This window comes from Larimichthys crocea, chromosome XIII (genome assembly GCF_000972845.2).
Source record: "Larimichthys crocea isolate SSNF chromosome XIII, L_crocea_2.0, whole genome shotgun sequence".
Lineage (NCBI taxonomy): Eukaryota > Metazoa > Chordata > Actinopteri > Sciaenidae > Larimichthys > Larimichthys crocea.
This window is the reverse complement of record NC_040023.1, coordinates 45,695,713-45,720,649: the sequence shown is the minus strand read 5'-3', so window position 1 is coordinate 45,720,649 and position 24,937 is coordinate 45,695,713. Positions and strand designations below refer to the sequence as shown.

The 24,937-nt window shown below is 39.5% G+C and overlaps 1 protein-coding gene across 1 annotated transcript in view; it reads right to left on the bottom strand.

The window, feature by feature from the left end:
• csmd2 (CUB and Sushi multiple domains 2) overlaps positions 1-24,937 on the bottom strand; it is a 216,642-nt gene that overhangs the window by 74,982 nt on the left and 116,723 nt on the right. Inside the window, exons 13-26 of the mRNA XM_019275463.2 lie at positions 23,880-24,062; positions 21,663-21,853; positions 21,246-21,381; positions 18,193-18,387; positions 16,865-17,003; positions 15,473-15,660; positions 14,562-14,750; positions 13,858-13,974; positions 12,526-12,741; positions 11,534-11,722; positions 9,912-10,081; positions 9,633-9,789; positions 9,243-9,434; positions 5,660-5,786 (exon numbers count right to left, since the gene is read on the bottom strand). Coding sequence (XP_019131008.1) covers positions 5,660-5,786; positions 9,243-9,434; positions 9,633-9,789; positions 9,912-10,081; positions 11,534-11,722; positions 12,526-12,741; positions 13,858-13,974; positions 14,562-14,750; positions 15,473-15,660; positions 16,865-17,003; positions 18,193-18,387; positions 21,246-21,381; positions 21,663-21,853; positions 23,880-24,062 — 2,389 coding nt within the window. The remainder of the gene's footprint in view (positions 1-5,659; positions 5,787-9,242; positions 9,435-9,632; positions 9,790-9,911; positions 10,082-11,533; positions 11,723-12,525; positions 12,742-13,857; positions 13,975-14,561; positions 14,751-15,472; positions 15,661-16,864; positions 17,004-18,192; positions 18,388-21,245; positions 21,382-21,662; positions 21,854-23,879; positions 24,063-24,937) is intronic.

Sequence of the window (24,937 nt, the reverse complement as noted above, 5' to 3'; positions counted from 1 at the left end):
TTTTATACACTTTAATAGCTATACTCCTCCTGCATGCTGCTTTGCCAAACCAAGTGGAGTACCCTGTTGGGTGCTACATGTGTGAAAGCGCAACACTAGACAATGTCTGGACCTGATCCTCTGAACATTGTCCAGAGTTCATGTGAAAACAGTTTTAAGCATGCCCTGTGATGCAAGGTGATCCTTTAAAACGCCTGAAAGTGTGTGTGTGCAGGTTTATACTTTGTAAAATGCTTCACAGCTAGTCATCCAAAGTTGTTCACTCCAGGGAAAAAGTGTTAGCTACCGGTCCATTTAAAGACAACTTCAGGTAATATGAGGGATGAATGAAATGACAGCAGAAGTGGAATTGCTGCATGTCTCGCCAAGGAAAAGGAAATTTGAGTGTCTGTGTGCGGTTAACGTTTTGTGGAATCATAGGAAACTATGTTTTGAAGTTTACAGCTAAGGGCTCTACTTTACACTTGTCCCCTTCTTAACGAGATAAAATACCTCAATCAAGTGTCAGAGGAATTGCTGCGAGCAGATGAGTTGGGAGATGAGCGGAATGGAAAAGATTTCTCTTTTTTTTTCTTTTTTTTTTTCTTCTGCCTTAATTATTTTGTATTCATATGAGAGAACGGGAGAGAGAAACAGAGAGAGCTGCGACTTTGTCATATGAATACAAAATAGTCTAGCTGCAATCACGAGTCCTGTGGGGAGTCTTCAGAGTATGTGTGTGTGCATGAAGATGATAAATGTATGTGGGGGCGTACAGAGATGTGTGTATGTGTGTGAAGAAGAAGAGATGTTGAGAAAATATCTAATTGTAAACTTTCTCAAAACTTTCTCGTAATTGAGATAGTGTGTATAGCAGAAATGTTACACTGAGAGCGACCCTCATCAACATGTGTGCATTTGGTCTCTGTGGGACTGTCCCTGTAATGATACTTTAAGGCTGAGATACATACCACCGGCAAACAGCATGCAACCAACACATGGGCCGTTGTCTTGACACCTGAGCTAAAGCTTTGTCTGGTTCATCTACTGCAAGGCACATGATGTAATAACATGTAAGCAGTATATATCACTCAGATAAAAGAAAAGTCATGAGTATGGAAAAGGTGTGAAATTGGGAAATGAGATATAGGCAGAGGTGAAAGAACACACACACACACACACACACACACACACACACATACCTTGGTGCTTGCATTATCAATTTACCACATTCATTCTTTTAATTAAACCCTTTGCTTACTAGGGATGGGCATGATGAGTCTACTAGTAGGTTCCCGGGAAGATAGGACACACATACGCACACACACACAACATGGAAATTCATAATATATGAAACTTGGGCTGTGCACACGCAGTGAAATATATGTGCATATTCATTTGAGACTGTGGGCACTCTTTCTGTGACAGAGCATGAAAAAGAGGGGATGCACTGCATTGGAAAACGTCCTTAAAGTGTAAATCAACCCTTAGAAATAATTTACACACAGTATGTGTCTTTTAAAAAAAGACTTCAGCTTAGATTACAGCATATTTGAACTAAGTCTCTTTTCAAGATGAAGAACAGCGTGGACAGTAGTGATGATCTTATCTAGAGACAAATCCTGGTGCTGCTCCGAAGACCGCGAACAAAGGAACAACTACTAAAACACTATGATAGCACCGATTGTGATTTACTTTGGATTCAGACACATTTTCTAATTCTCACCTCAAAAGAGATCAACTCTACTGTCCAAAATCTCTGAATCAGCATTTGGTTTTACTGTAGACTTCCCCCCATACAGGTGCTAAATGAAATCACACCCTAACCTCTGAGTGCTTTTATCAAAAGAAAGCACTGTGGTAAAAGAAAGAAAAGAAACAGCCCTCCGCACAGACGCACACAGAAACATTAGTCAGAGTTCAGCTATGGGCCTAATTACAAAGGCCTCCCTGCTCCTCACATACAGCGTTAGTGTGTAAGTCCTATCGATGCCTTGTGAATAACACTCAAAACCTCAGTTTAGTATTGTAACCCACGCAGTGCACCATGTTTTACAATGCTTGAGCTCTCAAATTAGAGGGCATGCTACTCTCTAAATACCAAATACCAATTTCCAATTGAATACTTATGGCTTCATTGTTCAGTGTACCAAGTGGTCTATCTTCCTCCTCTGATCTCTGTAGCAGTAACCACTGAATGTTCCATCGGTGAATGGCTCATTGCCTCCCCTATCATCACTATTCCTTTTACATTGTTATTGTCTCTTTATGTCTGTATTCCACTTTCCCTCCCACCTATGCTGCCTTTTCATCAATATCTCTCCGCAAACCATTTTTTTTTACATGTCGGCTGTCACTCAGCACAGCTCCTGGTGTCTCACAGTACAGTTTGATTAGTGTGTTTCCTTCAGCTACACCTTTTGATATACAAGGAATCCCTGGGCTAATGCATTGCAAATTCTTCTCAATAATGAATTGCGATGGTAGGATCAAAGGCATGGATATGGAGCATAACTTGCAGAGGAATGTTAGAGACACAGAGGTAGTGAAGGCACTAATGAACCTAAACCAGCAATCATGAGGGACCTAGGAATGTCAGATGTGCAAGCTATGGGACAGCATGTACGCATAGATCCATGCAGACAACTGCGCAGATCTGTACAACGTTATGTAGAAAATATATGGTGCAGTCTGAAAGCATTACATGTTTTTCATTGTTTTGGATTTACTCCAGAAGACCGGATTTGAAATAAAACACTGACCAAACTGAAGTAAAAAAAATGCCTGGAACAAGCAAATACTGTCTGGGTTAAAATCCTGACAAAGCATTGTGAGGGTTGATGCAAAACTTGCAGATGTCTGTAGAAATAAACCAACTATTACATGATTACTTTTATTTAAGTTTAAATTGAACTGTTTAACTATTGCCTGTCCCATAAAATTGTTGAATTGTGTTTATGGAATATATATAAAAAGTACTGCAATTCCAATTCATTTCATCTGAGGAAAATGAAAGGTAATATTCAGCATCTTAGCCTAAACATCCTTGCTTTTAAAATCCAGTGTGCTGGAGAAAAGCCAAATCTAAAGGACTGCATTATATACATACATGTTCCACAATGATGAGCATGTGATCTTCTAAAAAAAGTTAATCCAATTTAAGAGGAGAGAGAGATTATAGCCCTTCTACTTAAACCATCTATTGTGTTCTCTGCTTCTTCCACATGCACCTCCATCTACACATGTACTTATGGATTTAACAGTTTTCTCCTTGAAGAGCACGGTTCCCTCAAGTATTGAGGCTTACAAGATTATTATATTAGTTTACATTGCTGCTTCATGACAGTGCAGTTGAATGGTTGCGGCTTAATGGCCACCCATATTAATATGTCGAACACACTGAAGTCATCATGGGCATGCTCATGATATGACTTAACAGGCCTGCCGTCTAAGAGAATAACATGAACATGACCAGGGTCAGGGCTTCAATACCTACAAGGAAAGCATCTTGTTAAAAATGTATAATATGCAATTTTGATACCCCAGTTTAAAGTTTGAAGAATTCACCGGATTCAACAGATTCCCTTATACGCACACAAACACACAAAGCTCCACAAGAGACCACATTGAAAATATCTAATATTCCATATAGACCATGGAAAACATACACATAGGAAACAGGGCACAAAATTAGCACCAGCCACCAGCCAAATGAAGGTGAAATGTGCAAGTATCTGGTAGATTTGCTTCACTCACCAGCCAAAAACACAAGGGTGAGTGGCTGGTAAAATAGTAACATTTCCTACCCATTTGGTTGGTGTGAGTTCATTTTGCACCCTGCCTGAAAACAATCAAAGAGTTTAAGGATTCGGAAAATAAGTAAAAAGTGTCAGAATTAAAATAAACTGTTATTCTACAGAAAAAGGGGCCTTCTCAGCATCAAATCATGGCTCGACCAATGTTTTTAATGGGGCAGTGCGCAGAGCTTTAAAACACTTTACAGTCACTGATCAGTTGAATACAAAGAGCAATCAGGGAGACCAAAAGTGACTACACCATCAGAAGATCAATACATCAAGCTCAGTTCCCCGAGAGATAGAAAAAATAAAGAACACAAGACTTCAATCAACAAAAGTACTGTCAAAAGAATGTTGTTTTGTAGTGGCCTCAAGGACGAGTAGCAGTTTCTAAACCACCTCTAAGGAGGCCAAACACTTGATTAAGAAATACATGACTAGAAGTTAAAACTAAAAGTTAAACTAAAAGTTCTATAAACTGAGATTCATGACAATAACAGCAGAGTGTATATAAGGAGACAAACAGAAGAAATAATAGCACTGTCACTTCATGAAGTGCACCTGTATAGTCTTGGTCCTAGCATGAAGGACAACCTACAATGGCCATGAAACATGTGGAAAAGCCCTGTCTAGCTAATGTAGAAACATGGTGTTTCAACATATGGATTATGTGGAAGAGGACTCACGGTGTAAGAGGTTATTCTAAGGTAACAAAAAAATAAGAAGTTTTATTTTCAGGTGATTATACACTAATAAAAACATAGTTATGCATACTATATTCCACCATATCTACTATTTCTATCATACTCTGTAAATCGAGTCCCTGTTAAATAATTGTTTATTTGAATCTGTTGCATTTCATGCAAAATACAGTAATGCTGATTAATTAAATGGCCGAAAATGGTCATATGTTTTGTTTTTCTCCTCTGAATACCACAGAGCACATCTACAAACATTTGTGTATATGATTGAATTTGCTATTATCATAGGCATATATAAAAAAAAAGAAAAAAAGAATGAGAATGCTGTTGGTAGTGCAAGCTGAAGCATGCAGTTCATAATTTGCAATGTTGCAATGCAATTACTTGAATCACAAAACACAGTAAGGGAAATGTTATCATTTTCTAGCTGGACTCTATTCAGGAGCCTAAATAAATCACAGTATAGGAGATAAACTGACTGTGTCACCTAGTACTGATCCCGAATGTCTCTAACAGCACAAACCCTAAGGAATCAATATCCTGGGGCAGCCCAAGAACATGTTCGATAAACATCTGGAGATCCAGCAGGACGGCCTGCAGGACATGGTGACCCTGCTGCCACTTCAACCCTGACCCTGACAAGCTACTTGACAACGGAAGGTCAACAAGATGAAGGGGCACATTACGGAGAAATACCTTTGTTCAATCCAAGATATATAACAGAAAATAAATGTAGTACTAGAGAATAAACTCAAGTAGTTTCAACTGACTAGGAAGGAATCAACAAAAAACCTCAGGAGAAACACCTTGGAGAGCTTTGCCTTCTGATATTTCAACAAATTAACGTAAGTAAAGCAGAGAACATGCATACATATTTAAGCCAAAATTAACTTGAAACACTTGACTTTCTTTGATGTAAAACCTTGAGGCTCTGAGGTGGTATTTCCCCTCACCAAGAAGTATCTCAACTATTGGCCAATAGTAGCTCACTGAAGATTGATTACACAGCAGCCTGTGAAAGTGATGAATACCATTGCAAAAATGCTGGCTAAATTGGAAGTATATTGAAAGGTGGTAGATTGAAAGAAAGTTGGAAAAGAACAATGTAATCAACAAACTAGAAAACACACAGACGCGCACACAAAAAAAACAAAAAAAGAAAAGAAAGAGTGTTATTTAGACCTGATCGTGCTTCCAGGGGCAGCCTCAATGGTCCACATGCAGTGCAGGTTGTGCTCATATGGAGCTGGGTAGCCTGGAGACAGGATACGACCAGAGGGCTCATCCTTGATGGTGCCCCCACACTCCGCTGAAAAGAGGAAGGGCAGGAGAATGATAGAGTGATTATGGAGGAGAAAAATGAGCAGGAGAGAAAAAGGGGGGAAAAGTGCAAAATAAGTACAAGCTCATCAATATTATGAAGTCAAACTAATAAAAAGAATATTCCAAGGTTAACATACTTAACATACCAGAAACTGCATCATCGTGCTTCCAGTAAAGTGCATCACATCAGTGTCCTCTCATCATTATTAATTATTGACAAAGCAGTTGTATGCTCAAATGTAATGTGCTTCATCATCTTGTTTTTGTAATTTGAATGATAGGAGGGAGAGCAGCCAACTCAATATACTCTACGTGTCTCTTTTTGGCTCACAAAGGCAATCCACCATCCCAAACAATGACCTCATTCTCTTGCCTTTGAAAGCTGATGGACTTGTTGACTGAACAACATGATGTCCAATATATTAGACTACAGTTTAGTGAAACTTTAAAACTTAAAGAAGACATTTTGACTGATGACAAAATATTTAATATATTTCTAGATATCAGTCATAAAAGATATGTTGTGTGTGGAGAACAGAAACACAGTGGCTATAAAGCAACAGGGTAGGTAATGCATCATACCAAGAGTGGAAGACTTGTCATGAATCACTTGTTCATCAGAGGAATGTTACAGAGGATGCCTGTGGTGTGCGTGTGTAGTAGTGGTAGGGGTTGTTGTACACTATAAGATGCGTCTAGTATTATATCATGGTTCAACAAGCCCCCCTAAGGTACATAACACAGACCTATAAGCTCAGTCTCTCCAAAAATTGACAACAAAACAAACACGCATCAGTGAAAATACAAAGGAAAATCAGAGGGCAAAACATTTTGTCAAGAACAGTTGGAAAAAAGCAAGTTTCTCTTCAGTAATGAATTGCTATCAGAAACGAACTGTGACTGAAAAGCAATTTTCAGCCCCCCTTCAATTACCACCTTCTAGCCTTACCAAAAAAGTGAATGAAAAAAAAAAAATGTTCTCCAACAATATCAGATTTGAAGTGTTTCTGTTCACATTTTTGAGGTCATCTTGGCTGACAAGACGAGGGTAAATGCTTTCTTGTTTTTTTTTTCTCCTTCCCCTGAGAGGAAAATAGATCCTTCAAACGGGAAGAAAATGGAGGAATCATACTGATGATGATGATGATTGTGAAATCCATCTGTGATAAGTAGACATGTACTGAAATGCAGCAATGGTGGCAGACTCACACACACAAACAGACAGACAGAATGGTGAGAAGAAGTAACAGCAAGTAAGTAAACATAACACAGTTAACAAACATGGAGGGAAAATGCAAGGCATCAGACAAGGACAAGCTGTGGTTTCTCCAAAGACATGAGACATGAATATCATGTCACCTTCCATTTGACAAACATGCCTTTCCTTATGTTTGCAAATAGACCTCCCCTTTGTTTCTCTCCTTGTCTCCCTCTTTCACACTCTCCACCTCCCTCATACATTATACATTTAAACTGCAATAATCACCGGAGCTGGCCTCCGATCATTTTTGCTGTCAGTGCATAAACACACAAAACAATACACATGCGCGCACACACACACGCATACACACAGTAAATAGAGTATATGCTTAGTTCCAAAAATATGTGAACGATCCGATTGCCATTTTGCTTTTACCGTCTTGGAAGGGGAGGTGGGAAAAAAAGGAAAGTGTGAGCATATTAATCTTTATACTCTTGCTGAGCTTTTAGTCTCTCTTCAAACTTTTCCCCTTTGTTATGCTTTTCTTGTAGAAGAAAACTTGCTGTTTCATGGAGTGAAAAGAGAAGACGGTGATCTATCACAGTAAGCCATCTCTTATCTAGCCTTATGACCAGAAACTACTGCTCAGTGCTGCCATGGCAGTGTCACTCCCTCAGCTTAAAGGCATAGTTTCAATCTATGTCTCTGCATACATCTATCTAAACCTCTCCTTTTGTCTTGCCATCTCTTTAAAGTAGTTTAAATTACCCTCTCTACAAAAAAAACTTGCATGTGGGTGATCATATTGTATGACTGTAAGATGTGTTTTGTAATATATGGAAATAAAACATCCATGAGACATTCTACAAACACATTTACACATTACATCCTACATTTTACTTAAACACGCAGTTAGACACTAATATGTAGAAATGTCAGGTTAGACATATAAAGAACAGTTATATGTAAATATACATATAGGCTAAGCACCTTATTATTAAGTGTTAATACAATTCAACTCTTTTAATACCTGCCCCACTCAGAGCTGCTCAGGGATTCAACCTTGCTTTCCTCTTCTGTGACTCTCAGGATATGAACTGTCCCTACTGTTTTCAATTCAATTTCATTCTCCTTCCTCCTTGTTCGCCCTACCCGTCTCATCTGTGTTCAGTGTGTCCTAACCGCTGGAAAATAATCCAGCCATTACAAACAGTCGCAGTCCCTCGTCTGCTCCCAAATTCACTCTGGCTGTTAGGCTATCATCTGCACTGAAAGGGGCACGGGGAGGACAAACGTGTTCAGAGATATACAGTATGCTCAATATTGTTTATACTCAGACATGAAATTACCTGTCAGTTTGGGTTGAAACGGGAGCCAAGCAATATTATTCTAATCACCCTGGCTGATGTCAAAGAACACCATCGTGTCTGTTTTTCTCACTGAGCTTCTGGCTGCTTTCTGAGAGAATCTGTCAAAATGTCACCCAGGAAAAGATCCAGAAAAATTACTTTGGGTTTCATCCCATATAGGTGGTATGTATGTATGTCAGTTTAACTTTTTTTTTAAAATAATAGGGTCAGTTGGCAACTGTCAGTGAACTCTACAAATAATATCAAATAATATATTTTTTTCCATACATTATATTTTGACAGTGTTTTCGAAAGTCTTTCCACCTCAGACAGCTGGGTGTTAAAATCTGCCTGTGCTCAGTGTGCTGTTGATATGGGGAGAGACTTATTTGAGTAAAAACAAAAAAAGTGAAAAGGGGGGGACTCTGCAACCATGATGTAATATGTGGAGCTACTTAGAAGTCATTTTTGATAATGAGATAATGCACTGAATAAGGTGTTGGGAAATCAAATGGAAATCAAAAAATGGAAGTCCCAAAATAGCAGAGCTAAAACAAACCACAGAGCTTCTTCTAAACCTGAACCCAGCATATTTCTATCGTCATTAGGATGAGGAACTAGGTCAGACATTGTAGCTCAGCTGAAAAAAAAACTAAAACTGGCTAGAATTAGCACTATGTCAAATGCAGTTTCACACAGCCATTATAGCGGAACTTAACCTAGCACTATTGTCCTTACATCAATAGTGATGTAAGGACAGGTAGTGTGATGTAACAGCATAACGTAACATCACAAAAGGTAACAGTAATGCAAGACACATCAAATCAGCAAAACCCAACATCATTTTGGCGCATAGGCACACTTTGATCTCCAACGTCTTCATCTGACTCACCAACACAGAGTGGGAGGGGGCTGTCCCATGCCCGCCTCTCCCCTCTCAGGCAGGTGAGCACCTCAGGGCCTTTCAGGGTGTAGCCTGGGTCACAGCTATATGACACGGTGCTCCCTGCAAAATGACCCTTGTCCTCCTGCTTGTAGCCAAACTGTGGAACACCTGGATCCTCACATTTCACCAGCTCAAAACCTTTCATAGAGAGAGTGTAAGTACATGGATTAGGAAGGTACAGAGGAAAAAGGCATGACTGTGATTTTTATGAGGCATAAGCAACTAGGACAGTTTGGAAAAATATGGGCAGCCTAACTATACTAAAATATGAATAATGTAAATATTAAATGCAAAGAAAGGTGAGTGTGTGTGTTTGGTAAAAATAGGGTTACTCACTAATGAAGTGCAGTTCAAAGCCTTTACTGGTGTTATCCGCATTGCTGATAAACTCCAGCCACATGGAGCTGGAGGTGGAGTTCAGGGTTGTGTCTAGGAGCTCGCTGCCTGTAAACACCCCCAGCAGACGAGCCTTATTACTGCTACCATCAAAGACCTGAAAGGGACAGAGGCAGAGTAGGAGGAAGCGTATGAATTAAAATGATCGTGTCTGCACACACAGATATGCTAACAAGGCACACACACAGGGAGAGTATGACTCCCCCACCACGTCCTTACTTTAAGCATGTCATCCTCCTCCAGTCTGAAGTCCCGTGCTCGTAGCTGGATGCCTTTGCCAGGCTGTGTCTGGATGGAGTAGATGCACTCATGGTTGTTGCCGTAGTAACCGGGGTAGTTGGGTGAGAGCAGCACCCCTTGCATGCCAGTCACGGATGAGCCGCATTCAGCTAGAGAAAAAGAGAGTGAGCAGAGAGACAGACAGAGAGAGAGAGAGAGACAGAGAGAGAGAGAGAGAGAGAGAGAGAAGGAGGCAGTGTAGGAGAGAGCAGAGGACATGTCAATCGCTATATGCTTGAAACTCAGAGTGTATTTATTCATGCTGTCATGGATAGGGAGATGGGAGATGCGATGGGGGAGAGAAATGTGGTCAGCGATTATACCTGAATGTTGAGCTACACATCATCATAATCACAATGCAATCTGAATATGACAGTTATTTCAGCTCAGTTTGAAAATTGCTTTTTTCTGAATCACATCAGGGAAAGAGTGGATAAAAAAAAAAGAGTGCAAACTTTTCCATAGAAAAATAGCTGCCAGAATTTGAATGACCACAAATGTACCCAGAATTTTAACTTCATGAATGCAGTGAGGTAAGATAAGGTGAGGAGATGGGTTTGTCGGAGAGGTACTGTCTGTGGAGAGGTATCAAGTTTTCTTTTTTCAAACAAGTGTGAAAGTGTGTCTGTTGTCACCGTCAACCTTCAATGATCAGGTTTTATCTAGAGGCTGAAAAGACAGAGAAACTACAAACTAGTGTCTTTATTCGTACAGATAAAAATGCAAAGAGAACAGGTGTAGTCAGGTCAATGTTAATACAGTTTGGAAAGAAAATAGCTTGACCTACTTTGCACATGGCTCCACAAAACAAATATTTAGAAACAAATCAGAAATTATTGTTGTGGTTAATGGAAATAAATGGGACTTCAACAGATTGAATTTATCACTGTGATTACTTGTTTCCAATAGAGTGTCAAAATCCTAACTCCTCTAAATGACTTTCTAAGTTTAGAAACAAAAATACCCCAATACCCCAATAAAGTCATTCAAGCAGGTCACAGTTGTTCTCCACGTGCAGATACTATTTCACAGTGCTTTGGGTATACTGGAACAAGCCATGCTAAGGGCAAACACAAGTAGGTCATCATCGCCATGGTCTTTGTTCGATCTATCATTAAGACCATTAGGATTCAATTTGTTTTCATATTAACAAATAAATGCAGATCTGACAGTGTGGTGCATCACAGAATCAACATATTGACCTACATCTTTGCATTTTGACTCGTCATGTTTCCCAGGCATTAGCAATGAGCAACATCAATAATTAACATATTTCATCTCTTTAATGTCATCCTCATTAGCGCTGCTGCTCTATATAATTTGGACTAAGTAAAAAGGGCTGTTTCTGGGAAGCTGCCCAATGAAAAGACAAAATGTGGGTGGATGAAGAGACGATAATGAGGAGAATTCAAAGGGAAATTCCTCGTCTTCCGACCTGACTGACAGTTTTGTACATTTCTTAATGGGTGGGTGAACGTGAAAGGGCTAGTGTGGCAACATGGCATTTTGAGGAGGGTAGAGGGGGAGTGACAAAAGCCAAAATAAAGCATGTGACCACCTACCAACACACCTTGGCAGAGGGGAGCTCCACACCCGCCTCCTGCCCCCTAAGCAAATCACCCTCGCCGGACCCTCCAGTCGGTAACCCGGGAAACAGGAGAATATTAGTGCGTCGCCAACTCCGTACTGCAGGCCTTTTCTGGTACTGTAGGGCGGGATTCCAGGATCCTCACATGGCTCCAAATCATACTCTGGAAAAACAGAGGAAGAATAAAATTAAAAGGTGTTCAGAGCCTGTGTTCAGAGAAGAATTTGCATCCCAAATAAATGATCCTGGTTTTCTTTTTTCTTGAAGATAACATCACAGTTAATACGATGTCTTATCACTGATAAACAGAAAGGTTAACCATGCAAGCCTCATGTGCCTTTGAGGGACCATTTCAAGTAATGCATCTCAACATCAAGTCCTTCAGCCATAGCTTTTCATCTTTCCTGTAAAGCTAAATATTTTTGACATAGGTGGCATTCTGTATTTCAAACTGCTTTTGAATATTTCTTTTACTATGTCTCGGTGTTAAAAACAAGCTTGTTCAATGACACTGTGAAAGCAAAGGAGGTAAAATAATGCTCTCAGTAGGTAAAGGGCCATCTGTGCTCTATCCTAATCGATTCATTTAAAATGAATCAATTCTCTTGATGTAAACCATTTCATAATTCACTATCAAGTAGCAATAATTACAGATTTCTAGGACACATTCTTAAATTATTATTTGCTTCTTGTTCACAGTGGCCTCCTAACTAAGCATCGCTGTTTGTGTCAATAACCTATTGAAACAGATGAGTTGTTATTAAAAGGTCACAGCAGGTCTCTCGTCTATATTTAGGAGCCTGAGTCGTGCAATCTCAACATGAAACATAAGTTCTTAATGCCGTAACCTCTCTTTTCTTTTTCCCAGCCTCTTGCTCTCAGTGTCTTCTGAATTATTAGCCTGGCTAAGTACCGTGAGCAACACTTTCACCAAACCCTATTTCATCTCTAAGTATCTATTCTTACCTGAGAAAGTGATGTTGAATCCTTCGTAAGAAACCGAGAAGTCAGAGAGAAAACGAATCTGAGCCGTGTAGTTTCCAAACAGTCCTGCGCTGAGAGGCGGAGGCAGTGTGGAGCCCGTCAGTCTCCATAGAGGCTGAGAGAAGCTGCCGTTCTCTGTCACCAACAAATGGTCGTGGGGGCTCTCAAGGTGGAAGGTGTGGAAGGTGAACTGGACACCTGAATAAGAGAGAGAAAGAACGATCGATCGTTAAAATGTGTTGTTGTTTACATTTTTATTTTCAGGTCTTGATTTCCCCATCATTACACACTACTGTTCAACAGATTGGAATAGACTGCCACAAAAGCTTGTACAGTCAGATGGCTGAAGCTTAATCTATATTACTGAATAGTCATTTGTGCCCTTAGGTTGTAAAAAGTCCTCTTAACAAATAGATGTTATTTTGTTTGAGCAAATGTTTTGTACATGGGGAACAAAATGTTGTACAATGGTTCAACTGACTGACAATTGAGACGGTATAAAAAGACGATAAAAGAGATAAAAGATGCCCCTGAGCAACAGTTGAATAAGAATATAAGAGATCACGACTCATGGTAAAATAAAAAAAGATGCTTAGCATCAAGATCTGTGCAGCTTTAAATAGGTGCTGGTTATTGTTTTAGTGTCAAGTGCACACTAACGCCTATTAATACCCAAATTAACTGGTGTGTTGCCTTAGCAAAGCTATTCTCAAAAGTTCAAAATATAAATAAAAGATCATTCTAGGGTTAGCACTAGTAGAATTTGATATGGATCTGTTTCAGATTTAAACACTGTAATACATTTGGTGTCAGACTTCTATCGTTTTGAGAAGAAAAGAAAAACATCAATATATCAAGTGATTTTCTTCTGAGTATTAATGGATATGTTCAAAAAATATATTCCTGCAAGCTGAAATGAGTAAGGAAGAAAATTAATGATACGACTTAGTCTTATATTAACCGGAGCTAGGCTGGATTATTTTGGTATATGCAACACAATATTGTAATTTTTAGAATGCATACAGCATCAATTCCCTGTCTTACTTCCCTGCAATACTTATCAAAGAGATTACACCCACGAAGAGAGAGCATCTGCAAATAAGGCTGTGTCAATTTGATGTGAGCACTCTAACAAAGGTGACATGAGCAGAGAGCGTCCCGTGGCCCTGTAGCCCTAGGCCAGCCTCTCAGCGCTACAGTCTTACAGAGAGCTTGTTCGGCAAAATAAAAAGGCCACTCAGTGGGGGGAAATGACATTGTAAGGGAAATTGAATTTGACTGCTGCATGTGTTGACATTGGATTTGTCTGCTAACCTTTGCCATGGGAGGTCTCGATTATCCATGTGCAGTTCAGGTTGTGCGGATAAAAGTCTGGAAAGCCAGGTGACAAGATGGTGCCAAAGTTGCCCTGGATATAACCTCCGCACAATGCTGGCAGCACAAGCCAAACGGGAACGGTGGGAGATAGATGAAGGAGAGAAATGAGAGCAGAGAGATAAAATTGAGAGAGCTAAACAAAGTGAATGAAGACAGAAATAAAAAATTTCTTCCCAAAAATGGCAAAACTTGTCTGTGCATTTACAATGCGGTAAAATACATTTTACAAGAGGTGCCCTTCAAGATAGCATAAAAAAGAGAGAATGTTATCATCAAGATCATTACAGAGTGGGCAGAAATCAATACTGTCCTTAAATATAAAAGCATTTACAGATGAGGAAAAAGGGAAACATCAAAGGCTAAGCTCACCGCCGTACATATAAAACATTTATGATGAAATGAGGCAGAAACTTTTAATGTCGAAAATCAGAGTCGTTCAGAGAAACGTTATCATCTTATATGGATTTTATAATAACTCAGAAATATATAGCAATCTAAATATGATGCAACAGACAGCAAAGTGCTCAAAACGATTTCTCGTTAGTCTGAAGTAACATACAATTAATTTAGAATCCCTGTAATGCATATGTAGAAATCTGGCAAGAGACTACTTATTTCTAGGTCAATATTATGGTACGTACCATCACAGCTTGGCAGGGGGCGACTCCACTGAAAATTGGGTTCACATTCTAATGGGTCTGTGTCACTAAGTGTGTACCCTGCCTCACAGCTAAATGTCACCAAGGCACCCACATAGAAGTCATTGCCGTGCCGCTGTCCGTTGACAGGTATACCAGGGTCCACGCAGTGATCAGATTGTAACTGCAGGGCTGGAGAGGAATGGGAATACAAAGGCACATGATCAAAGACACAGAGAGGCATGTACTTAAAATCTGCCTGCCTGCAGTGTGATTAGGATTATATCCTGTTTTTAATAAGTCAAGGTGAGGTCAAGAAATAAGAGTTAGTTAAAAGATATTTTGGTTTCCCAAAGCAAACCTGATAAAACATTTACTTGAACATCCCTTTCAACAGGAATAAACCAATGAGAAGTTTCAGCACTCTCTGCCACTCCACCTTGCATAGTTTCTGCCTAAGTGGCACTCGTAGTGAATTATTGAAGCTTTGCAGAGATTTTCCACAGTAAAAGTGCAAAAGGTTACCAGTGTGAGTCACCCAGGTAGAAACAAGGCGAGGGCTATCTTAAGGGTTGGATTTACAGCGTGAGTGAAGTGTGTATGTGTGTGCACACGTGAGAGTGTATATGGAATTTTGAGTATGGCAATGTGCGTCAAAGCGGGGAAATCTAACTAATCTCAGCCCATTTACTTTTTAATTATAGGTGTTCTAATAAGATGGCTTCATGGTGAAATTGAGAGCCTGCAGAGATTGTACCTGCAAGACTTAACAGCTCTTACTAGTACAGTGAAGAAGTACAGATTCATTTCTACTAGGCTCTGTGAAGATGACTAACCCTCCAGTTACAATTTATCTATCATGTATCTTTGCCTGTGGGTTTGATTGTGTGGGTTCACAAGCTCTAAGCTCTTACTCTCATAACGTATGCGGAAGCCGATGTCAGAGTGGCTCTTGTCAGTCGAGAAGAGAAGATACAGGAAGTTGGAGGTGCTGATGAGAAACTGGGGAACCTGGGTGCCTTGGTAGCTACCAATAAGAGGTGAAGAGGGAAAACGTCCATCGCGCACTTCAAGGACGTCGTAGTTGACCTCTGTCCGAAACCTGGGAACAGAGAAATAAGTTAAACAAGGCCTTTATGCTTCATGGAAAAAGAAAAAATATATATGCTAATTGGTGATTTGTTTTTTTGGTTTGGGAATATGCTCCACTTAATCTGATCAACTGAAATTATCTTATTATAACAGGTTGTGCATTGTTACTTCTCGCAGTTGGTGGCTGTGTCAAAATCAACATGGGCCATTCTCCAGAGTAAATTTGTGTTTTAACAAATTACCACAGACTGATGGTCAACTGGATAATCTGCTGTCAGACAAAGGATACTGATTCTTGAATAAAGCTTATTCAGTTGGATAAAATATTAAAGACGATGTTGACAATGTTACAAATAGCTTTAAGTCAGTTCTAAATAATTTTACCAAAAGGGTTCAATCATATTATTCTACATATTGATATTTCCAATTTTCACATGTTGAGTTTTGAAACATCTGATTCATCTGGCATGCTTAGGTAAGTGCATCTATGTATTGTGTGTGTGCCTCGATGTCGTGTGTTTCCGTCTTTGTTGCCAGAGCCACTTCCACTTCAAAGCCATGAATAAATTGCTTAGTTTCAGAACCATGTCATCTAAATGAAGCGGCTTGTGATATTTTATTGATGGTACATAAAAATTAAAGAGCAACAAACATTTATGTTGTATTCATTTTGCATGCCGTGGACGAGGATGAGATGGGCTATCAAGGATGAGCCGTTGTGAAACGCTAATGTACCGTTTGATCATATGCCTGTATGTCTCTCTCTCTCTCTCTCTCGCAAACATCAGGACAGATTGCCTCCTCTTCCATCTCTCCCGTTCCCCTTGACAGAGCATCTCCACTTACGTACGAATGTACATTTGCAAACTTGCGGGTCGAGTGCAGTTTCGTTATATGCATGTGTTTGCATGTGTATGAACTGTAAGGATATCCGTGCATCTTCAAGTCTACAGGCACACTTCTGAGCATTGCTAAATAAAACATTGTGTTTGCTTAGTTCGGTGTGTATGTTGATGTGCATTAGATCCACTGCATTGCCACCAGAATGGGAAGACAGAGGAAGAGATTAAAATAGTGATAGAAAGAAGAAAGATAACTGTGAGCACATGTTGAAATTGTGAGAAGCTAAGAAAAAAAAAGAGAAAAAAGCTGGCTCTGAGGAAAAAAAAAGAAAAAACATTGACGCGACAGCACTTGCTATCTGGGTGACTCACTTGTCGAAGATGATCTTGATGGGGTAGCCTGGAGGAGCCTCAATGATCCATTCACAGTTAAGGGCCTCCTTATAGAGTTCTGGCCAGCCAGGGGAGAGGATGATCCCACTGGGAGCCTTCAGATCCCCTCCACATGGGGCTAACAGAGAGAGAAGAAAAGCAGATAGGGGGAAAGAGTAGATAGAGATTGAATTATGCATGTCTTTCCAAGCTGATGTATGACAATGTCCATAGATGATCTCATGCATCAGCCAGAACTCATCCCATTTCTTTTACTGCCAGGGACTATCTAATGTAAATTGGTGACAACCCACTTCAAGGTTAACCAATTCTCAGAGGAACATACCTGTTATTAAGTGTGTCTGTATACATGCATGTGCAAGGGCATGTGTTACGTATCCATGTGTGTGCATATGTTTCCTCCCCTTTGCTGTTGTCTTTAAATCTGTCATCAAACCCCTCCTACAAAAGGTGCTACTGTCACCTCCATCAAACAGAGAAAACGGAACATCTTTGATCACTCGCACAAAAGACACTTGAGTGTGTCAACCCCTCTCCCATACCCTCATCTTTGTTACTGCTCGCTTTGCTGTGCATCTCTTTAACTGCCTATCCTTAACCAGAACACACAGGCACAGTGGAGGGCTTAGTAACAGTGCCAGCTCCTCGCTCCCTTTGAAGTGGAATGATTTAATCAGCCAACTCAGCATACTGAAGGACATCTATAAAACGCATTACGCTACAAACGCAGGGCTATGATAGATGGTCTCAGAGGAATACGGAGCTGCTGTGGCACACAGGGGGAAGTGACATGTTTTAATAATGGTTTCTCCTTTGCTTATCATGAATAGTGGACCTGATTAGGTCCCTTAGAGTCCTAGCCATGTCTGTGCTTGATCTGCTACACTGCTGGTGTCCAAGAACTTCAGCTAGTTAACATCGAGCTTTATCTTAGCTTCACCAACTATATTAGTCTTTCCTTGTTTGCTGGAAATAGTTTATTGAATATTGGGTATGGGTAATGGGTATCTAGCTAATGAGGTATTAGACCACAGAACATGATGCTTTAAGAAGCAAAGATGTGCACACCTGTTGTTTGGCTGTTTACTCTGGTGATATCTGCATTTTTTGGAGCCACAACATGTTATCTACACTAATTCAAACATGACTGTGCATTGGTGATACTGGATTAAAAATATGTATTAATACATGTCATTAGTATTTACAACTAATATTAAAAGCTGTGTCAGTAAATCTGAGCTTAGATACATTTTCTAAAAACCTGTTGTAAAACAGCTGTCATGAAGAGTAACATCCCTCTTACTCACCTTCACAGCGGGGAACTGCATTATCCCACACCACGTTACCATCCTTGAGAATGCAAGAGATGGTTTGCGAGCCGTGGGTCTTGACAAAGCCCTCCTCGCACAAGAATGAGATGGAACTGCCCAGCTGAAGGCTCTCGCCGAAGCGCTTCCCATTCACTGGTACTCCTGGGTCTGGGCACTCATTGTGGCGAAATGCTATTGAATATGAATAAAAAGAGGAGATGGGGTTAGTGTGAAGGTGATGACATAGGTGTTCCCACAGTCAAATAAAAGACTTTTGTTTGATTTTTAAAAGAAATAAAGAAAATGTGTCACCACAGATCACCTGTAATTTGCTGGTATTGATCTGTCACATAATACATTACCATATTACATTTCCTGTGTAAAGATGCTTATGTCCATGGAGATTCTAAAATAATTATCAAAGTTTCTTTACAAAACTTTTTTTTTCCTACTGTCAGCATTTAGCAATGCCTGCATTTAACAAGAAGGAATTTGTTTCACTTAGTGAGTCACATTGATTCTCCCTGCTGCAGTGATTCCAGAGGGTGGGAAACCACACCGTACACAGATCATCAGTGCCAGATGACACTGCTGAACGATAAGTGGAGCAGACAAACAGGGAGCATTTTTTTTATACACCCTCAAAACTATCAGTGAAGCTTCAAGTAGAAAGCAGTTAGAAAGGCCAAGAGGAAAACGCAGTCACACAAGAAGAGGCATAACCCTGGAACAAGGCATGTAAACAAATACATCACCTTTGCCTCTATCTCTCTCACTTACTCTCTCGCTTTTGTACACACGCGGGTGACATGTGTAGGTGTTGATGAATCCCTCTTCTGTATCCATTGGACCCAAACAGAGTGCCAGCCACACCTCATCCATCACGATAATCTTATTTATTAACGTGCCAAAAATCCCCTCAATACAGTTTGGCATGTCCTTAATTAACATGAATGATGGAAGTTGTCTGCTTTGCCCCCCCCCCCCCCCACCTAAAAAACAGTCCTGCAGTTGGATGACACTGTTCTCAGGAACTAGCAGTCATCTTCAATTAACTGCTCTTGACATTCATTCACCACGCTGCATTAGTTATTTATTTATTCATCTAACTTGCTAATTAATGTATTAGTCGCCATGTGTTGTCCACATTGTGGTTTCACAGAGACACCTGGGCTGGGTTGATGGCATGTCTGCTAATGAGCTAAGCATTCTGGGTAGTGCTATTTTAGCTACTGGGGAAGTAGTTTAAGACCCAGAAGCAGAATACACGATCAGTCATATGAGTATATTGTAATTTTACAACCATCACAGTTAACTGGATCAAATGATCACACTAATAAAACATAATAAGTGAGTAATTACTTTTACTAATTACTAACAAATTGTTTTCTAAATACTCTGCTAAAAATCATGATCGGCTGCATAGCACGTATAAAGTACCTCATAACTCAGCGATATCTTTATTATTAGGTATAACTGTGACAGTCATAAAAAAGTACTAATACAAGTACTGTGTTTACTATGCTGGGATGGGAACCTTCGTCAGACATAAATGTGAAATGATTCCGCTTTTAAACAGCCTGAAGAGAAGCTCACTAGAGACTGACTCCTAACTGGCAGATTTTACATGGACTTCCCTGGATTAGTGAAGTACAAACTTAATTTTTTTAATGACTCATCTGTTATTTATTTTTCAAAACTGGTTACAGTATAATAACTATGACACAGCGGAAATTGTTTTGATGCACAAGGAAAGATGTTGATGTGAATTCTAATATCTCTAAACATACTGACTAATGAAATACAACTACAGAGTAGAGTAGAGACTTATGCGAATCTGAAGTTAACCGAAAGTCAAGGGTGTCTCTGTGTGCACAGTTATGTTCAGCTACACGACCATTAGCAACAGAAACAGATTTAGATGAGATTGAGAATGAAATCCATTTCATGTTCTACTGCTCATTATATGATGATTTAAGGGCTACACAGTACAATGTCCTTCATTTTTGATGAGGTCTTCTGGTGGATGGTTTTTAAACTTGAGCTGTGTTTTAGAGAGGAAGCCTTTTTTGAGGTTTGTTTTATTTGTAGAATTCAGACTAAAAAGGTTCATTGTTTGCAATATAATGCAAAATGAAAGACGTCATGAGACAAATGTTTTACCACAGTAAAGGTCCATGTGGGTTGGGCACATGGATGTGCAGAATACAATAAATAATACTAACTTCCACTACAAATATTAATGATATTCTCTGAAGCAGATGATTGTCTATATAGTAATGTGGTAAATTCAGGGCTAGAAGTACAAACTAGACCATATGAAAGCAACAAATTGTTGTAAAAAAAATAACATTTTATTGCTTGTATTAAAGTGAGTCACTGCAGCTAATTTTAGTGCCAAGTCTTATTGAGACAAACCTCCCAGCGGCATCTTAACTATCTATGAAATAGCTTTGTGGCTTTATAGGGTTAGGGTTAGACGCTCTGTACAGCGATATTTATTCTGGGATGTGGAAGAATGCAAAGATCAGCCTCATTACACAATAGAGCATATGCAATGAATGCAAAAATCCTACTGCCAAACCCTCACGGTACAGTATATCCATGAAATGGATTTACCAGCATGCAGCCAACGTGTACTGCGTCAGAGTATAAAACCCATCTGGAATTTCCTCAGAAGTCAGCAGCTACCAAGAATAGAATATAATGAGCACTGCCGCAATGTATCTGTCAGGTAAGGATGCTGCATCTTTGTTTGGGTTTTATTTAGATGTCAAGTCTCTATTTAGACAATAAAGACAGGGTTTTTGTCTTCTCTATGCAACTGTGCATGCGTATGGAATGTGCTGCTGATGGGTGGCAGAGTTTATGCGGTCTGTGGGGGAGAAGGCACACAGATATGGCAGATGATTCATGAGGCCTACTGCAAACATACACACATACCGTACACATATACAAACAATCCAAAGCACAACACATCCAGTCAGGGCGGGCTTTGGTGATAAGCTTTAAAGACTTTTCTTTATCTCCTTTGAACATTCAATACTTACTTGTGAATGTGATGTTAAAGCCTCTGTCTGTGTAGGTGTGGTCAGTCAGGAACTCCAGCCGAGCCACATGGGCACTGGTTGTTATAGAAGGAGGCAGGACGTCACCAGAAAAGGTACCCAGGATAGGAGACTCAGCCTGGCATTAACAGATAAACATTTTCTAATGAGACAAAAGGTATCATGAACTAAAAAGGGAAAGAAGTTAGAGAGTAAGCAGCTTCTTTAGGAAAGTAGACAGATAATTTGACTTGCAAGCCCAATGAGGCTGGCAGGTTGTTTAGCTTGTACACGTAATTGCACAGGTTCATTCTCCTACTGACATGCACAGTGACTAAAAGACAGGTCAATAGATCAGGTTGCACAAAGAGCTATTCAAAGTAACTGAGGACAACAGGTAATAAAGTAATTCAACACTACCTTTCCACCATCCTTGATTGAGAGGAAGTCAAACTGTTTCTCCATGCTGAGGTCGTTGAAGGCCAGATTGATTCGGCTCTCGGGATTGGTGATGATCAGCCACACACAGTGCATATTGTTCCCGTACTCTTGGGGGTAGTTAGGAGAAAGCAGCACCCCAGATGGAGTAGTAAAGTTGAAGAAGCAGGAAACTATAGGAGTGATGAAGAGATATAGAAACATAAAATGAGCATTATTGTAGAGGACTACAAGACAATATGATTTGATACATTTTATTGCACCCGTCAAAATCCACCCTACATCCCACATACTGTAGACATATAAAAGCTCAGGAGGAGAGTCGTATTTCAAAACACATCTCTATAACCACCAATGTGCCTTGTAGCATAAGAACATATTCAATGCCGGTAACCTTAGGCTTACTAGGGGCTCACTGGAAATGAAAGTAACATAAAAGAAACACATTTGAATGTACTGAAAGTTGACAATAACATTATATAACAAAAGGGTATTTGTGACATACTGTAGCAAAAGTATACCATTTATCCACCATTATATGAGGGACCTACAAGAATAATATGTTTAATAAATCCTGTGTAATGAAATGGGAAACTGAGGAAGCCTCAGACAGAGAAATTGTTGTTTCCAATCAATGTCTACCTGAAAGGAATGTGTAGGCAATGAAGACGAAAAATGCTCTCATCTCCCTCCTTGACTACCGTCAAGGCTGTCACTTGATCCCAGCTGTTCCAATAGATGTGCTTAGAGGGTAACAGCATAATACATTGATGCTAATGGGCAGATGTAGCCCTGCTTGCAAGGCCAGCTCACAATTTCTGCTTTGTTCATGGTGGTGTGGCAAGGCTAAGCAGGCATGCATGCTCAGGAAAAGGTGACGTATAAAAGTGGCAACACTGACAATGGTCTCCTCCCCTGAGATATCTACATCTGATTGGACAGACTTGTTCTGGGCTGTCATGTGTCATGGATGTTGTCAAATATCTTAACAATCTTCTGTGATCAGTTTCCACATAAATCTGAGGTGAGAGATGGGCAATGAAGAGCAAAGTAATGCTTCATGTTATAACTAAACCCCCTATTTAAACTGTTTCTGAGAAGGTCTGGAAATGTCATATTGTTATCTGGATCACTGTCCTTATTTTTCTGATTGGTCTAGTTTTGAGGTTTTGGCATCTGTTGATCAGAGGAAGGTTAACCAACAACAAAAGAGTTTAAAAATGTATAGACTGTCTTCTGAAGGCAGGAGCTGCAAGTACAGGCAAGACAGGACAATTTTAACAGCCTTAAACTTAATTACTCAACAGCTGCCCAACTATGATTACCTTAGTTTAAAGTTAAACAGAAAAATGTAAAGGTATTTGTAAGATAAGTAAGATGTCTTAGTCACAACACAAAATTCTATTTTGTCCACAAACGCAAATTACAGGAGATAGATTTTTAAAGATACAGAGGAGCTTTAAATAGGCCAGTTGTGGGAATACATCTACCAACATTTGTAGCCAACACTGTTTTTTTTTTTTATATGGAATTAAAAAAAAATACTCAAAGTAGGCCAGGGGCAAAATTACCATCCTCACTTTCAATAGAATAGTTACATTTCAATAGTTTCAATTGAATATACTTCAACCTTCTACATACAGATATGGTAATGTGTTTTTTGGTTTGTTTATTTGTTTATTACTTCATTATACCATGTCTCCTTAGAAACCTCATTAGACAGAGGTCTCAATGAAAGGGGATATAAATAAATAGCCCTGATGCACATACATTGGCAACAAATTGCCAATGAACAATTCTTAATCTTTTTTAACATCATTCACTTCGATTACAAAGACAAGTTTATTGCATTGTATCCACATGATTAACATAATTTGGAAAATGCTCACTAAACAAACAATGTTTACCAGTGTGATGTGGCCATATTGTGCCAGCAACTGCTCTGTCATTTAGTTCAGTGATGTTTATCTGGAAACTGCAGCTTTCTGTCAATCCTATTATCTATCAATAACACAACAATGGACATCAGCTTTCCTTTTCCCATCACCCTCTTACTCACTCACTCTGTCTTTTATGGTGATAATTAACTACTAAGTGCTGTACTGTACTGGGGTACAGCAATAGCACATTGTACTGTGGGGATGTGAGTCTCGTTCACACATGTCGACACTGGATAACATAAGGCATCCAAGAACTTACAAACACAGCTGGGTTTCTTAGCCGACCACTGGTTGTTCTTCTGACAGGTGATGTTCTTCTTCCCCACCAGCTCAAAGGCAGGCAGACACTCAAAGTAGAGTCTGTCCCCGTGACGAAAACCTGTCCCCTCCCGTTTGCCATAAGCTGGTATTCCAGGATCTCCACAACTGCCTTGGTCAATTTCTGTGTGGGCAAAAATAAACACATACATAAACTGACACTGATGACAAACAATTATTCCAAATAAATGCGGGTTATACAAATAAATATCTGCTCCTGTCACCCTCAATCATAGTAGAGATCTAAATTAAATAAAGGTCACGATTTGATTAACTTAGGCCACTTCCCGAATATCCTCTATTTAACCTCCATAATATCTTAAATGAAAAAAAGAATATTGTTCAATATCATGGACAACCAAAATGGTTCTGCAGCAGATGAGAAATATATATTTTTTTCATTTTTCCTTAAAAAAATCTGGATAGATATGAGCTAGAGGGAGAGGGGTGGGGGTTGCAGAGAAACATACATCTCAACTCAAGGTTATTACTGGCTGTAGCCTCTAGCAGATATTGACAAGATATGACTGCTTAGGTAATAATAAGTGATATGAAGATGCAGGATCTCAAACTGTATCAAAACAAACAACAGACCACTGTTCTTCTGGAGTTTAGTCTCATGCCAATGAGGGTTTGTCTTTACACACGGTTAGCGAATAGTACAGATTTTTGTCTGACTCTATATAGTGCACTATGACGTCCCACTCAAGGAGATGTTAACCCAGTTTATTTAGAAAATAATGTAACATTTTAATTAAAATTACAATTTTACATTATTTTCTTTTGCTGACTGTGTGCTGCAAGAATAGTGCATTCATGTAAGGTCATATAGCCTGCAATAAAAATATGACTTCCCTAATCATTCTATACAATGCAGCCAACTCTCAACTGTTTGATGTTGATGCTCTTCTCCAGGATATATTCCACACTCAGACCCTCAGGGTAAAACAGGAAAATAAAAATTCTCAAATTGTGGAAAACAACTAATTGCACATTACA